This window comes from Triturus cristatus, chromosome 8 (assembly GCF_964204655.1).
Source record: "Triturus cristatus chromosome 8, aTriCri1.1, whole genome shotgun sequence".
Taxonomy (NCBI): domain Eukaryota; kingdom Metazoa; phylum Chordata; class Amphibia; order Caudata; family Salamandridae; genus Triturus; species Triturus cristatus.
In genome coordinates this window covers 226,269,988-226,283,908 of record NC_140591.1, presented here as the reverse complement: position 1 = coordinate 226,283,908, position 13,921 = coordinate 226,269,988, and the positions used below count along the sequence as shown (strand labels likewise).

At 47.8% G+C, this 13,921-nt stretch overlaps 1 protein-coding gene across 1 annotated transcript in view; it reads right to left on the bottom strand.

Moving 5' to 3' along the window:
* The window catches only part of ENDOD1 (endonuclease domain containing 1), a 31,860-nt gene extending 18,462 nt beyond the window's left edge, over positions 1-13,398 (bottom strand). Inside the window, exon 1 of the mRNA XM_085621414.1 lies at positions 13,011-13,398. Coding sequence (XP_085477540.1) covers positions 13,011-13,301 — 291 coding nt within the window. The 5' untranslated portion in view covers positions 13,302-13,398. The remainder of the gene's footprint in view (positions 1-13,010) is intronic.
* Positions 13,399-13,921: the final 523 nt, after the last annotated feature.

The following is a 13,921-nucleotide window of genomic DNA, read 5'->3' as shown; positions in this document are numbered from 1 at the left end:
AAACACTCCAAATAAACACATCTACAAACATCCTCCAAGTGCAGATGTGTATTTATAGGTCCCGTGTATGTCCTTGAGGAGTGGTACATGATTAAGCATCTTTTCCAAAATAAGCTTCTCACCAGGAGAGACCATGAGAAGAAACAGGAAGCGAAAGACCGTATTGTCAAATGGAAATATACTAAAAACAATAAGATCATCTTTCAAATTCACAGCTGTATGCCACTGTATTTACCATTCCAGGCTACCACTTTTAAAATAAATTTGATGCAAGAACGGGAGGCTCAGATTGTGCTTCTCTTATACACATTAGTTACAAAAGTGTATTAAACTACAACTCCCATGATACTCATAGGGAGAAGCACAAAGCAACGTAGCCAATCAGTTGCAATAATTCAATACACTGGTCTTGCCTATAGGGGGCCAGCACATCTTCATCCCGATACCCCATACGGTAAAGACTCCACCTACTCCCTAAGGTTAATACTCACCTGGGCAACTCCCTTGTATTGCCATTGTGGCCAGTGAACGCCACATGTAATAAAGGTATATGTTTTTCTGTATTGAAAAATTTTAACACGATGAATGCATCACCGCATCAAGTCAATCCAATCCGCTGGATGATCAGGAGGAAAGATTTTGGGAGGTCTCCTCATTTTGCTTTTTACACAGTCCTTTTCGGGTGCTATAGATGCTACTCTCAGGTCCTTTCGGCACTACCATAAGCCTTGTCGCTGTTTACCAAACTACTAAAGAATTATATGCACTCGGAGGAAGGGCCTGATCTCCAGCCAGAGTGACCCACAGCTAGGAGGGTCCCAGACAATAAGGCAACAAGGCAAAATGAAAGCCCGAGTACTGCGCTCACTCTGATGCCCTGGATAAAGTAAAATCTGCCTTCTTAGAAGACCCTGAATGTAGCACCTTCCCACCCCTAGGGCAAGGGTGATTCAAACACAGAGTAGGGCTCATCGGATCTGTCAGACTCCTAGAAATTCTGCCACCCGCTTACAGAGAGAGCTTGATGCAGAAAAGTACAAGATAGAAAATTACATTATCAACCCACTCAATCATTGGCCGAAACTCGATCTGGACATAATACGCCTCAGGTCAGATGATTGTTTCCCGGGACCAGCCATGGCCGTGTATGTCCAATCTGGCCAATGAAGGACTTTTGAAGAAGAGGTTTGCAACAAGCTCAAAGCGAAATGTCCACGAGCTTCGCCACTGGGAAAAATGGCGCTGACACCTGATGTTGACTGATATATGTTGACTTTCATAAAAATGTTCACCAGACACCAAAAAAAGGAATCAACAGGTTGTGATAAATTACTCGACTTCTCAGGCTCAATACCAAAAACCCTGAGATGGCCTACCAGGTGAAAAACAAAGGCAATCCAAAAATCCCTGATACATTGGCTTGCTTGGCGTGGTGAGCTATCTGTCTTCTAGGAAAGGCTAACTACAGCATATCACCCGAGAGGCGCAGATCAATTCTATTCCAAGTTGACCCTATATGGGCAGAACTGCCCACGTCTGAGGCGAGCCCCGTGGTGGAAGGCCTGCTCTTCAGAGATTCTTTCATAAAAGATTGAAGCAAATTTGCAAACACATTTACCGTGTTAGAGAAGATGCACCTGTCTTTGATGAGGTGTTTAATTCTGCCCTTTTTGGAGGGGTCAGACAAGGCCAAAAGCGCTTGTCGGTTTGATCATACTTTCAAAGCTCTCAAAGAGCCCCAGTTGCCTGCAGAAGAGGGGGGTGGCAGGACCATCCTCATTGGAACACTTCCTTCCTGTCCGCAGCTTGAGGAGGATGTGCTCGATAGGGCAGAGGCATTGGCAGGAACACCTCGAACTATAACCCAGCCTCCGGATTACAGGCAACAATCATCTTGTTTTACCCAGGTACAGCTGGGGGACAGACTAAGATTGTTTGCTCATAACGGTCTCATTTTGACCAACGGTGCTTGGGTACTGGTAACAGTGCTTGCAAGAATATCCACCCAAAGCCCTGTGTTTTTTTAGGTCGAACGCCGTCTGTTTCAAGACATATTGTGGCTTACCAAGAATGTAAAGCGGCTTAGAGTGCACCCATTGATTACCATTGGTTGGCTTTCTTATCACTCTCATTTGCCTGGTTCTTATTCACGTCTCGGCTTGTCAATCTTGTGGTTGTCTCTCTCTTGGAGTATTGACTTTTCACCGTGACTTTGATTGGTTGGACCTCAGCTTCCACTGCTTGCTGCTCAAGCACTTCATTTTTTTGTTCGGCACTTCATGAGAGCGCTCACCTATGTGCTTCTACCCGTAGCCTAACTGCAAACTCTGTGTTGCTTCCCACCACTCACGCCCTCCATGTTACTTTCCTGTCCCTATCGCCCTCCCTTGTGTTCATTTTTAATCCATTTGTCCCTCTTATGTGTTGCTTTGGCTTTTTCGTCCCTCCCATCCTTCTCTGTGCTGCTTTGACCTCTCTCGCTCCCCAGTGTTGCTTTGGCTTTCCCGTCCTTCCCACCTCCCTAGGGTTGCTTGCAATTCAGATCGGCCTGGGTGATTTTGTAGGCTCACAGACCTACAAAACAATGCAGTGCTTGGGTCAAATGTTTTTCTTTTCTTTTAAAAGCAATTAATTTTAGCCACGATGCACAGCATTAAGGATGCTTGCAGCATGGCTAAAAACCATTGCCTATGCTAATAGGTCATAAAGGCAAAACCTATTGTCTTTGCTAATGCTTGTTTACTCTACTAGGTGGGGGCAAAGGAAGTCAAAAGGACATTTATACCTTCCTTCCCCCAAGAGATCATTCAGGCACTGGGCATGGTGTGTGGACCCAACAGAGGTTGAGATCTTCTCCAAGCCCTCTCCAACCTAATGTCCTGTGGGTTTGTTGTCAACTGGGGTTATTCAGTATTGCCCTCGACTTAAGAAGCTTCCCTCTCATAGTAAAGATATGTAAAACACTTGTTCTGCATGCAGCTTTTGAGGCGCTTGATGCCGCCAGGAACTCTTGGCCGGCATACAGTTATCAGTGTCCTCACTCACATTAAGGAGTTATTATGCGATCACATTGATCTCTTCATAGACACCAGGCAAGGTCCTCGGGGCAGTTAGCACAAGGATATTTCAAAGATGACTACATATGTATGTTCTGCATGCCAGTCGGGAGTGTGTGATCTCCTCTGAAACAATGTTGATGGCGTGAGCCTCTTGACTCGCATCATGATTAAAGCAGTTCCACGGAAGCTGGGCGAGCAAACTAACAAGTATTGCCTGTTGTCCTACTTGAGGAACCAAATACAACTGAGAGGTCACAGAATGGCAGGAAGCTGTTTTTTAAGCTTTGACTCTCCTGTAGCAGCGATGCCCTTACGTCAAGGCTTACGTTTGAAGGGTGGTGCTGAGTTCAATCAGTGTTATAACTCCAGTGGTAAGGTGATGACTTTAATTCACAGTTAAACTGACAGTAAGTTACTTTCACCTCAAGTAATGTAAATAGTGAGATTCTCTCAAGTAGGGAGGATGAACGCACAATCTGCGGTTGAAGAATTAACAATACCGCTTCTGGTTTGCAAGGGAAAGTTGGAAACGTCTGGGAAGATATTTGCAACAGGCATAAGTGTCTCTGCTGGCAGATAGATACATGGGGATTGGCTTTTACGTGTGGCTGCGAGGGCTCAGGGACAAGCGTGGAGAGATCTTGTCTCACGCAAGCGCCACGGTGGTGTGCAGCACCTATCCTCAATATCCACCATTATTCTAGTGTTCATGGTCCTCAAGTGGAAGCAGACCTCTGTTGATACAGTACAAAAAGATGTGTGAATGCATGACCCTAGGGATGTCGTGTGACCTTGAAGGCCAGGTAAATGTGCCTCAATAGAACTATGGCGACAGCGTGAGAAGGTTCACAATGTTGCAGAGAGCACAAAAAGCAGCACTCAAGTCAAAGGATGAAGAAGAGTGACTTGTCCAGGCGTAGACGTCCACACTGGAGGTTTCCTGTGTTCGTCTCTCTTGCTCCTGGAAACAAGTACAAGTGGTCTTCATGCATTCCCTACTGTTAGGTGGTGGTAGTGGTGAGAGCTTTTTCTCTGTTCTGCAGCTATTGGCTTGGCAGCTCTCAAACAACTAACCCTTAGTTCTTGAGATGATAATTCAGGTTCTAAGCAGGCAGAGTAATCTACCTAGAGCTCACAGTAATGCAAGCCATTTACTCAATCCTTTGAGAATGGCCGCCGCTAATGGGAGCGCAGAAAACCTTCTTTTCCTGCTGCATTCATATGTCAGGCTGGGCACAGAGCTTCCAATGGAAGTCAAAGCGGAACACATTTTCCAAACACAGAGGCCCACCGTACAGTCTCATGAAAAGTCAGTTAGTAGTAGGGGGAAACATCCGCTCCGAATCAATGACTTTTGGAGGAATTCACTCAACTTCAAGTGCATCGTGCAGAAAGTTCAGTTCAGTTTCTTGGTAACAATTCATATAAAAAGTCCTGGTCCCATGATGAAGGCAGGCATCTCTTAACATCATTGGAGCTGGTGCATTCCAGTCAGACAGATATTCAGCCATTCAGATACTAGTTATTGAGCTTCAGTCCCTTCTGCCAGAGCTTACCACAGCGGTGGGGATGGACACTCGACAGATCTTTGTTCAGGTGTAAGCAGAGGACATACCTTAGGCCATGGTATCTGCTAAGGTGATGCTTCTTTTAAGGTCACAGATTAACCTGCCAAATAGTTCTTAACTAGTGAGGTGAACACACAAACCCCCTGCTAACATCCTGGGGAAGCCAGAATCCACAGTCCTGGCAGACAATACATTTTAGCCATAGAGCACTAGGAAGATGCATTTTCAGTTATTCGCTCATTCTACACTGAGTAATCCCTGTCAAAACAGTCTGTTCACATTTACCCCATATATACTATTCCCGAGAAAGTGCTTGATTGTGGTTTGATGTGCAAATGAACATCTGATGACCACATGCCCTCATGGGAACATATTAGGGATTGGCAGTCACTCACATAGCACCTTGTTTGACCCATAACTCCATAACTAAGCATCAGGACCACAAAGGAGGCACACAGCATGTTTGGGAATGGCATGGTCGGGAACGCCAGCTAAAATGACCAAGTCACCACCTAAGAAGCATAATAAAAAAAAAATATGCTTGAAGTGTTCTACAGCCTTCGTCACTCGCTCCATTTCCCCCACAAAATCAATATGAAAAATATAACATTACAAAGTATCAAACAGGCCTATTAGAACACCAACATGAGTTTACTTTTTAGAACTAATAATGGTGTGCCTAAGGTTAGCCCCTACATATAGCTCAGGAGAATGACATGCGCCCTGCTGTAAACATTCCTTCACACCCATTGTGCTTGAGTGGATCGGGAAGTTAAGGACAGAATGTCACCAGGAATCCCACCAGAGTGGTCCACAGTCTGGGGACCTCATTTTTGAATCTGTCTGAGGCCTTCTTGATGTTTTACTTAGATAGACCCGTTATGGTGTGGTAACAAGTATATGTAATAAAAGTTTCATGGTTAATTGAAAAGATATTATGAGGGACTTAATATTTTACTGTAGAATGGGATTTATTACCTAGTCATATTTTATGGATTTACTCAGTGCTTAATTTGTAAAAAAAAAAAAAAAAAAGTGCCCGGGTTCTCGTCAAGAGGCCCCTGCAGCTTGCACTATACATTGCCCCTGGCATGCTTCCAATGATAGTAACAACACAACTACTAACCATCACACTCCTACAGGTGTGACAATTCAGACTATTTCAGGCCCCCAAAGCTATACAGATGGCTTGGGCGGCCGGTAATAGTCATTTTTAATGTACATTGAAATAATAATCTCTTGTCGTGGCCATCTCTAAATTAGCCAGGCATCGTCACCTTGTGGCAGACTATCACTAGCACCGGTGTTGACAATTAAGTGCCGGTGCCGAGCACCGGAACCACTGGCTCAAATTAAGCACTGGATTTACTGTAGATTGTCAGCCGTTTATATGTAATCCTTTTTTCAAGGGTTACATCTTAGGCTATTTTATCTTATCTCATTCAGACAATCCACAAATCATCATTTTAGGCTACTTCGACCTGCACTTAGAATCCAGCCCACAAGTATACTAGGAGCAATCAAGCTTGTTTTATGGGATTAAATGAATGGGAGCCTACAATCCCTGTATAAAAGCCCTTCACTTATATCCTTATTACATGCGACTTCTGACGTCTCTAGTCACCTATAATTAAGCAATGAAGCAGCCAATCCACTCAAACAACTTGTTACAGTTGAGTTGTGACATCACAATACCTACTGCCAGGGAAAGCAGCCGAGGGTAAAGACCCGTCATGGAGCATAATTATAGGAGAACTTTAAAAACTGAAGCGAAATGTTTCTTTCCCTTCTTCTACTCGGTTTTTCTAGATGAACAGTTATAAGAAGAAATTAGATATTTAAGGCAACATGTTTATGTTTTCCAGGCTGTAGGTGATTATAAGAAAGGTAGAATTTCTCTTCACATTTCTACACATTTTCAACCACAGCATTTTTTAAATCTGACTTGTGTTAAACTGAGCCTAATATTTTTTGCAACAAATCTCTAACTGCTGTTTAGTGTTTTCAATTTGCACAAGAGATTCTAATTGTATTCTTCATGTTTACAAACATCCAATCTCTTAATGTGAAAGGGTCCCACATCAAGGATTTAAGTGGTTTGTGTGAAGAGTTATGGTGTGACCATGTATTATAAGGAATAAAGTACTCTTGATGTACATTATAAGGATGGTGCAAGTAACCTGGGAATTCCATGACCTTCTAATGGAACTCGATCTTCGGCCTTACTCCTATTTGTGTTCACAGAACCAGTAGCGGCCAATGCAGCGCGCGCAATGAAATTCGTTTTATTTATTTATTTGTTTACTTACCTCCGTTAGGCCTTATTCCGCAGTTTACTACCCCCACCCTACTCCTCCCACGCCCCGCCACCCCCCAGCACTCCCTCCATGGGCCGCTACTGCACAGAAATCATCAGTGTCTTGCAATATCATTTGAATGTACAGCAGGGGGTACTTTATCCTATATATAAAAAGTACCATGACAACTAATTGTAAATTCTGGCCACTGTGTGGTCAGATCCTTATTCTCTTACTCTTTAGATTACACCGTCAAGTCGGTAACAACCCACTAAGTCCAAGGTAGACCTTTGCAACAATAGGGCTGCTAGAAGGACAGGTAAGAGGTAAATTGCTTTCTACCATTGCTACGTGCAATCCAAACCCCAGATAGAAGCATTGATCACCTCTACGGATCGACCGGGTCAGAGTTAGCCAGAATTAAATAAGTGTAAAAGCAGAACCACCCTACGCATGAGTAGAACTACTTGTTAGGAGCAAGACGGTAGGAGTTGCCTCTGCCAATCACACATACAAACACTCCCCATAGGCCAGCTGCACACCCCACCAAACACATCACTACCCTACAGGTTCAAGCGTCATTTTTCTCTCTCATTTTCACTCCATTACACGCCAAAGTAGAGCATCAAATAACACAATAAGATCATAACTGGTGTTATTGCAAATATCACTACTATACCTTTCACATAGGCGACTACGAGCCAACGCCCCTCCAGCCAAGTATGCCCAACAGGGTAACTTGCAGCCCACCCGCAAAGTGCTTCGCCACTTCAGCAGGGGCGTGAAGCGCTATGTACAATACTGTGCTGCCGAGGGCTCTGACGTCTCTAGTGGCCTACAATATATGTCCACGTGTGGCTAATGACGTACGTATCTCATTAAGAGTATTCTAATGTCGGGAGTTTCATGAGAGAGGACTCCCCCACATGCCACAGTGTTATTACATTGCTGTGTGCTTTGTTTCTTCTTGTACTGGGTATCCATGTTGTTGGATGTGTCGCCAAAGGCAGACTGAGGCATGCTGGGTATCTTCTCCTCTGGCAGGATCTTTCACCAGGCCAGGGCTTGTTATCAGTGAGTCAGTGTTTGACCTGACTCTGACCTCTGTCTGTTCCCTGGCAGCCAGGAGTGGGCTCAGGAATGTGGGCACAGCGCACCAGCCTGTCCTGGCAGGCTAGCACTGAGGGCATCTGAGAGAGTGACGTCCCAGGCAGTCAGTGTCCTTGGTGAAGGACCACAGGCCCCACCTCTGAGGCCCACTGGAGTCTACTAACCAGGACCCAGCTCTGCAGGGGTGACAGTCTCCTGAGTGAGAGAGCCCACACACAACACAACGGAGTCTCACTGATCAACTCGGAGTACACTGAAAAGCACGCTGAGCTGTATGGGGCGGGAGTGCACTGAAAAGGGCCTGCTCTGAGCAGGGAATGGATTCGTTCAAGCAGTGTTCCTACACTGAGGACACAGGGGTACCTTAAAGATGTGTGCCTGTGCAATAATTGCTGAGTGCACCTCCATGTGTACATGTGCAGTAACCCTTCTGTCATTTATAGGCCTAACATGTGAGTCTGGATGATAAATAGCAAAGCACAATCAGCTTATCAGAGAGACTCTTAGCTGGAGGGGCAGGCAGGCCCATTTCTTGCCTTGTGAGCCTGGGTTTAAGGGCTGCTCCTGGGGCGGGGATATATGGAGCAAAAATGGAGAGGAAACGGCTGCTCTGGGTTACAGCCGAGGCTGCACTTGCTGAAGGTGACGAGGGGCAATCCCCAAGCTGAGTGTTGTGCCTGGTGTTCTGTGTGGGTGTTCTGTGTGTGTGCCTGAGGTGTGTGCTGCCCTGTTCACCTGTGCTCTGTCTTTGAACCATGTGCAGGAGTTCTGTTAGCATGAGAACGAGCCTCACGTGGCAGCCAGGGGAGTTTGTGATCAGGTGTTAGCCACAACTCCCCTCTTCCATCGCACGCTCCAGGTGGGGTCTCTGGCTTTTCTTTTTACGTGTAACGGGATTTACCGTCTATACACAGCTTAACATGAAGTGGTCTGAGTGCAGCGCCATCTCTGCTTGAACAAAGAAAAGAGAAGAGGGGTCAGTAGCTCTAGCCTTTAAATTAAGCCCAGGCAAAGTACCTATCTATAGGCAAGCACATCATTTAATGTGTCTAGAGAGAATGCGTGCGTCTGACCCTGAGAAATTGGGAGTTCTGCAAACCCTACTACTTTTTATTTAATGTACTTTGAAGATTGTGCTGTTTTGAGGTAGTTTTAGGTCTCGCCTGCCAGACAGCAGATGTTCTTGTTTTCTTCCTCGTGTGCGGCTTCTTCTCCCTCAGTACACAACCCTATGCTCCGTGCTGTTACCCCATGCCTCCAGGGTCGGACGGGCCTATAGGGCAATCAGGCAATGTCCGATGGGCTGGTCTGACATGTCAGTGTGTGGGCTGTGTTTTGGCTGTTTTTAGGCCTTTTTATGGTCTGATGGGACGGTTTTTACCGTTGATTTCGCTGATATTAAAACAAACATGGCCTACAGCAGCTCAAATCCATGCAATCTCCCACACCTTGCAAAATACTTATACAGCTTGTCTTTGCAAGTTCAAAACTGCCTCAATTTGCAAACATGGGCTACTTTTCTAGGTATCAAATTCACAAATGTGAAGCACATTTTTTTGCAGCTTGAGCCTATTTTCTGTCCCAGTCTAACATTGACTCCCGTCGGTTACTCTCTCCCTCGTGAGCCGATTAACTGTTCAATGCTCGCCCCCCCACCTGATCCATGTTGCTCCCATTTTCTCTCTTAGCACTCCTACCAACGAGCATTCCTCTTCCTTTGCCCCTTAGCCCCCTCTCCTATGTATTTATTTATAAAGTTTTGTATCGCGCGAACGTGACCCTAGCGGGTATAAGAGCGCTTTACATTAAGAGAATACGATTAACAATTGGTCTGGTCAACAGGCAAACATATGCGTGAGAGCCAAACATATCATAAATTAAAAATAGGTTAACAGGGATTGGACTGGAATAAAGCCAATACTAGGAAGGACAATCTACATAAGAGTTTGGTATCTAAACCTTTTCAAAGTCACCGATATATTGACTTAGGATAAGAACTTAGTCGGTGGATAAGATTTGGCTTCTTTTTTGAAGATGGAGGTAGAGGAAATTTGGCAAAGGTCCGGTGGTAAAGAGTTCCATATCTTGGGTGCAATGGCCGAGAATGCTCTAGCCCCAGTTTCCTTTCTGTGGGTTTGTTGGGGTTTCAGAAGCACGGTGAGCGCACTTCGTGCGGGTCTGCTGTCCCCTGATTTTTCTAGCTTTTAGGCCAAGTAACTGGGGGTGTTGAAGTGTAACGCTTTGTGCGTCATGCAAGCAATTTTCAGTTGGATTCTTGCTTCGTATGGTAGCCAGTTTAAGGCTTTTAGGGCTGGTGAGATGTGCGCATTTCTTTTAGTTCCAAGGACAAGTCTTGCTGCTGCGTTGAGGGAGGCTCTTAAATAGGCCAGTTTGTATCTAGGTAGGCCACATAGTGTGGCACTACCATAATCCAGTCTGGGTAATACTAGGGCTTGGACCACTTGTTTTACATCTTCGTGTGGTAGGTAGGGTTTAAGTTTCTGCAGAATGCTCAGTTGGTAGTTTGCTCCTTTGGTGGCTGCATGAATGGACTCTTACACCCTGCTAGTCCTATAATGTATTTAAACATTATATGCTAGCCTGAGTATTGGAAAATCTGAAGCCCACACAGCCCAATCTTACTGGTCCAACACCTCCCTGTTCTTAAAAGGCTTTTTTTTACTTGTTTTGGAGGGCCTGGCAGCTCCGATTTGCTGCCAGGCCAGTCTGCTTTTGTGCAAGTCATTTTGTTTATTTTTATTTACTGCTTCAAGTGCAGTCCACCATCTTGGATCAGTAAATAAAAACATGGCACCTGTCATTCAATAGGTGTATGCATGTGCAGTGAAGCATGTGAGTGCCTGCTGAATGACGGGCTGCAGCCGCATGACATCATGACGCCACGCGCTCATAAGCGTAGCACATCATCGTGTCTTTCTGTTTTTTGCTGATGCCGTACAGCATGGGTAAAAGATACTGGCAAAGCCAATAGCTCACAACGGTGAAACCTGCTGCCTTTGCCAAGGCTTGTTAAATACTTCCACCTCAAAGCAGCAACCTCCCCTAGAGGGCTATTTAGCCAATTCCCAGGTTAGGGCTGCTCTCAGCCAGGGTGGGACGGGAGGCCGGCCCAGACAATGGGGCTCGAAGGGAACCGCGCACACACCAAAGGAAGGCCACCCACCCCTTTCTCGAGCGCTTGTCTGCATCACTGTGCGGTCTATGGATACAAGAACGCTTTATTGAGAAGCCCAAACACAGGCGCATAACCACAGCTAGCTGCGCGCTGTATTTGTGTCACGTACTCCGACGCTCCAGACGCGCACCGTCCCCAGCCCTGCAAACAATGCCGGCTCTGTGCGCCTGCCGCAGCCTCGGGGACTCGGTGCGGGGCCGACGGGCCTGTCAGCTGCTCTTCGCTGCAGTGCTTTTGCAGCCAGCCCCACCCAGTGCAGGCTGCGGGGCCGATGATTACTTTGCTTTCTGCAGACGTGAGTGGGAGGCAGGCTCGGGTTTAGAATTCCTGACATGACAAAAACATGCTTTTTCAACACTGTCACGTCAGGAGAGCCAAGAAATGGCTGGCAGGGATGGGAGGGAGGTGGGGGGCTGGCTGGCTGATCCTCCCCTCACTGCACCGGGAAGAAACACAGCTGCTAAAATGGGGAATTTGACTCGGGTATGCGTCTTGGCGCTGGGCAGGGTTACCCCAAAAAATCAGCAGGAGCATGCCAGGCAGAAGCAGCATGGGAAATGTTGAACCATCATTGGGTGTGGTGGCAGATTTAAGGCCCTGTATGGCTGACAGGTGCCCACTTGGCAAAAATGGCCTAACAGGGTAAACAATGAAGCAGTAAGTCGCATTTCCAATTCGAGCCTGGGCGCCTGGAAGCCGGTTAACCCGAAATTTAAGCACTATTTAAAAAAGTGGATTTTAGAATGTGGTGGACTGTGTGTGAGGGTAGCTGTCCAATGATGTCACAGAAAAAGTGGGGTTAGTGTCGTATAGGCCCGTGAGAACCGTGGAAGATGGAACAGAGACACAGCTGAGCTGTGAGAGGATAACAGCTCCGTGTGTAGCGGTTTGCCTGTTATGTTAACTTCCTTTTGTAGACATACATAGCGCTAAAATGCACTCTAAGGGATGTTTCAGGGCGCGTGGGCCAAGCTCCTCTGCTAGTAATATGTCAAAGCTTGTAGCAGGAAGAAACGCAGCATCTTTTGGAGAAGTGTCTCACGGGTCACTTCGTCGCACAGTTCCATGGATAGAACACCCGCCTTTCAAGTGCACCCACCTAGTGTTGGGGTCTCAGGAGTGTAAGATGTCCACTGCACCCCAATTGTGACCGTCTTTTGCCACCGCCCAGGAGGCCGTGGGCCCACTGCCCTCTCTTCTATGACATTGGCACCCTCGCCTCGCCGCCACGGTAGTCGAGGCAGTGCGTGGACTGAACCAGCACGGGGTGTTTGTCTGCAGTACAGGTGCCTCTGGTAGATGTCTCGTGCGAGCAGCTTCTGGGAAGTGCTAAATTCCCCCGGTTGTCACGCCCTGTGCGGGTTTATGTGTTACAGCAGAGGCGGGAGGAACAGGCGCGGACACTCTGCTCGATCGCAGGCAGTAATGAGCCTTCGCAGTTGTACTGTGGGGCACTGGGAATTACATTTAGATGGCGCTTGTTAACTTACATACGTGCCAGTAGAAACGTTATCAAACAAAAGCGTATGGGGCGAATGCACGTGCCACACACGTTACTGGGCAATGCGGGTAACTGGTTGTAATCCAGATAATGTCGACTCCACTTTTCGCCCCTCTCAGGTCACAAAATGGAGTAATATTTAGCAATGTTAAAAACACCTACACATGGCTAAGAGAAAAATCACAATGAAAGGTATACCTTTCCCAGTGCCCTTCAAGGCGCTATATCCATAAAAGCCCTATCGCCAGGGGGCTGTTGCCAGGCAGGAGGCAGTCTTACCTGGGGCTCGACGAGCCAGCCTTCATCCTTCCCGGGGGCCGCCTCGGTGTACTTGAAGGCGGAGTACAGGGGGGTCTTGTGCTCGGTGCTGTACAGTGTGGCGAAGCGCGGCTCCCCGTTGTATTTCTGGCAGATCCTGACGGCGTCGGCGAAGCCCTCCGGCGGGCTCTGCTCCTTGAAGAAGACGTTGCACTCGGCGAAGCCGTCCTCGTCGGCCCGGAGCACCCTGGCCTGCAGAGGGTGCGGGAAGAAGGCGAGGGCGCAGAGCACCAGCACGGCTGCCGCCTCCATCCTCCGCTCCGTGGTGAGGGCTGAGCCTGCTGTGCGCTCAGCGAGCTACCTGCGCCGGAGAAGAGGCTTCGCTGCAAGGCCGGGCGGGGAGGAATGTGGGAGCAGCCCACTGGAGGAGTGAAACGTGACACCACAGACCTGCCCTGCCTGCCGGAGACGAGGCTCTCTGCATGATGGGAGAGCGAGCGGGGACCTGTGGGAGCTGCAGCCTGCGCTGTCAGGCTGAGGGGGGCTGCGTCTGGGCGCCCCCTCCCCACCCGGTACGATACCAGAGGCACAGCCTGCTGGTACTGAAGGGATCTGGGGTGCCCCTCCCCACCCGGGGCGATACTAGAGGCACAGTCTGCTGGTACTGAAGGGATCTGGGGTGCCCCCTCCCCACCCGGTGCGATACTAGAGGCACAGCTTGCTGGTACTGAAGGGATCTGGGGTGCCCCTCCCCACCCGGGGCGATACTAGAGGCACAGCCTGCTGGCACTGAAGGGATCTGGGGTGCCCCCTCCCCACCCGGTGCGATACTAGAGGCACAGCCTGCTGGTACTGATCTGGGGTGCCCCCTCCCCACCCGGCGCGATACTAGGGGCACAGCCTGCTGGTACTGAAGGAATCTGGGGTGCCCC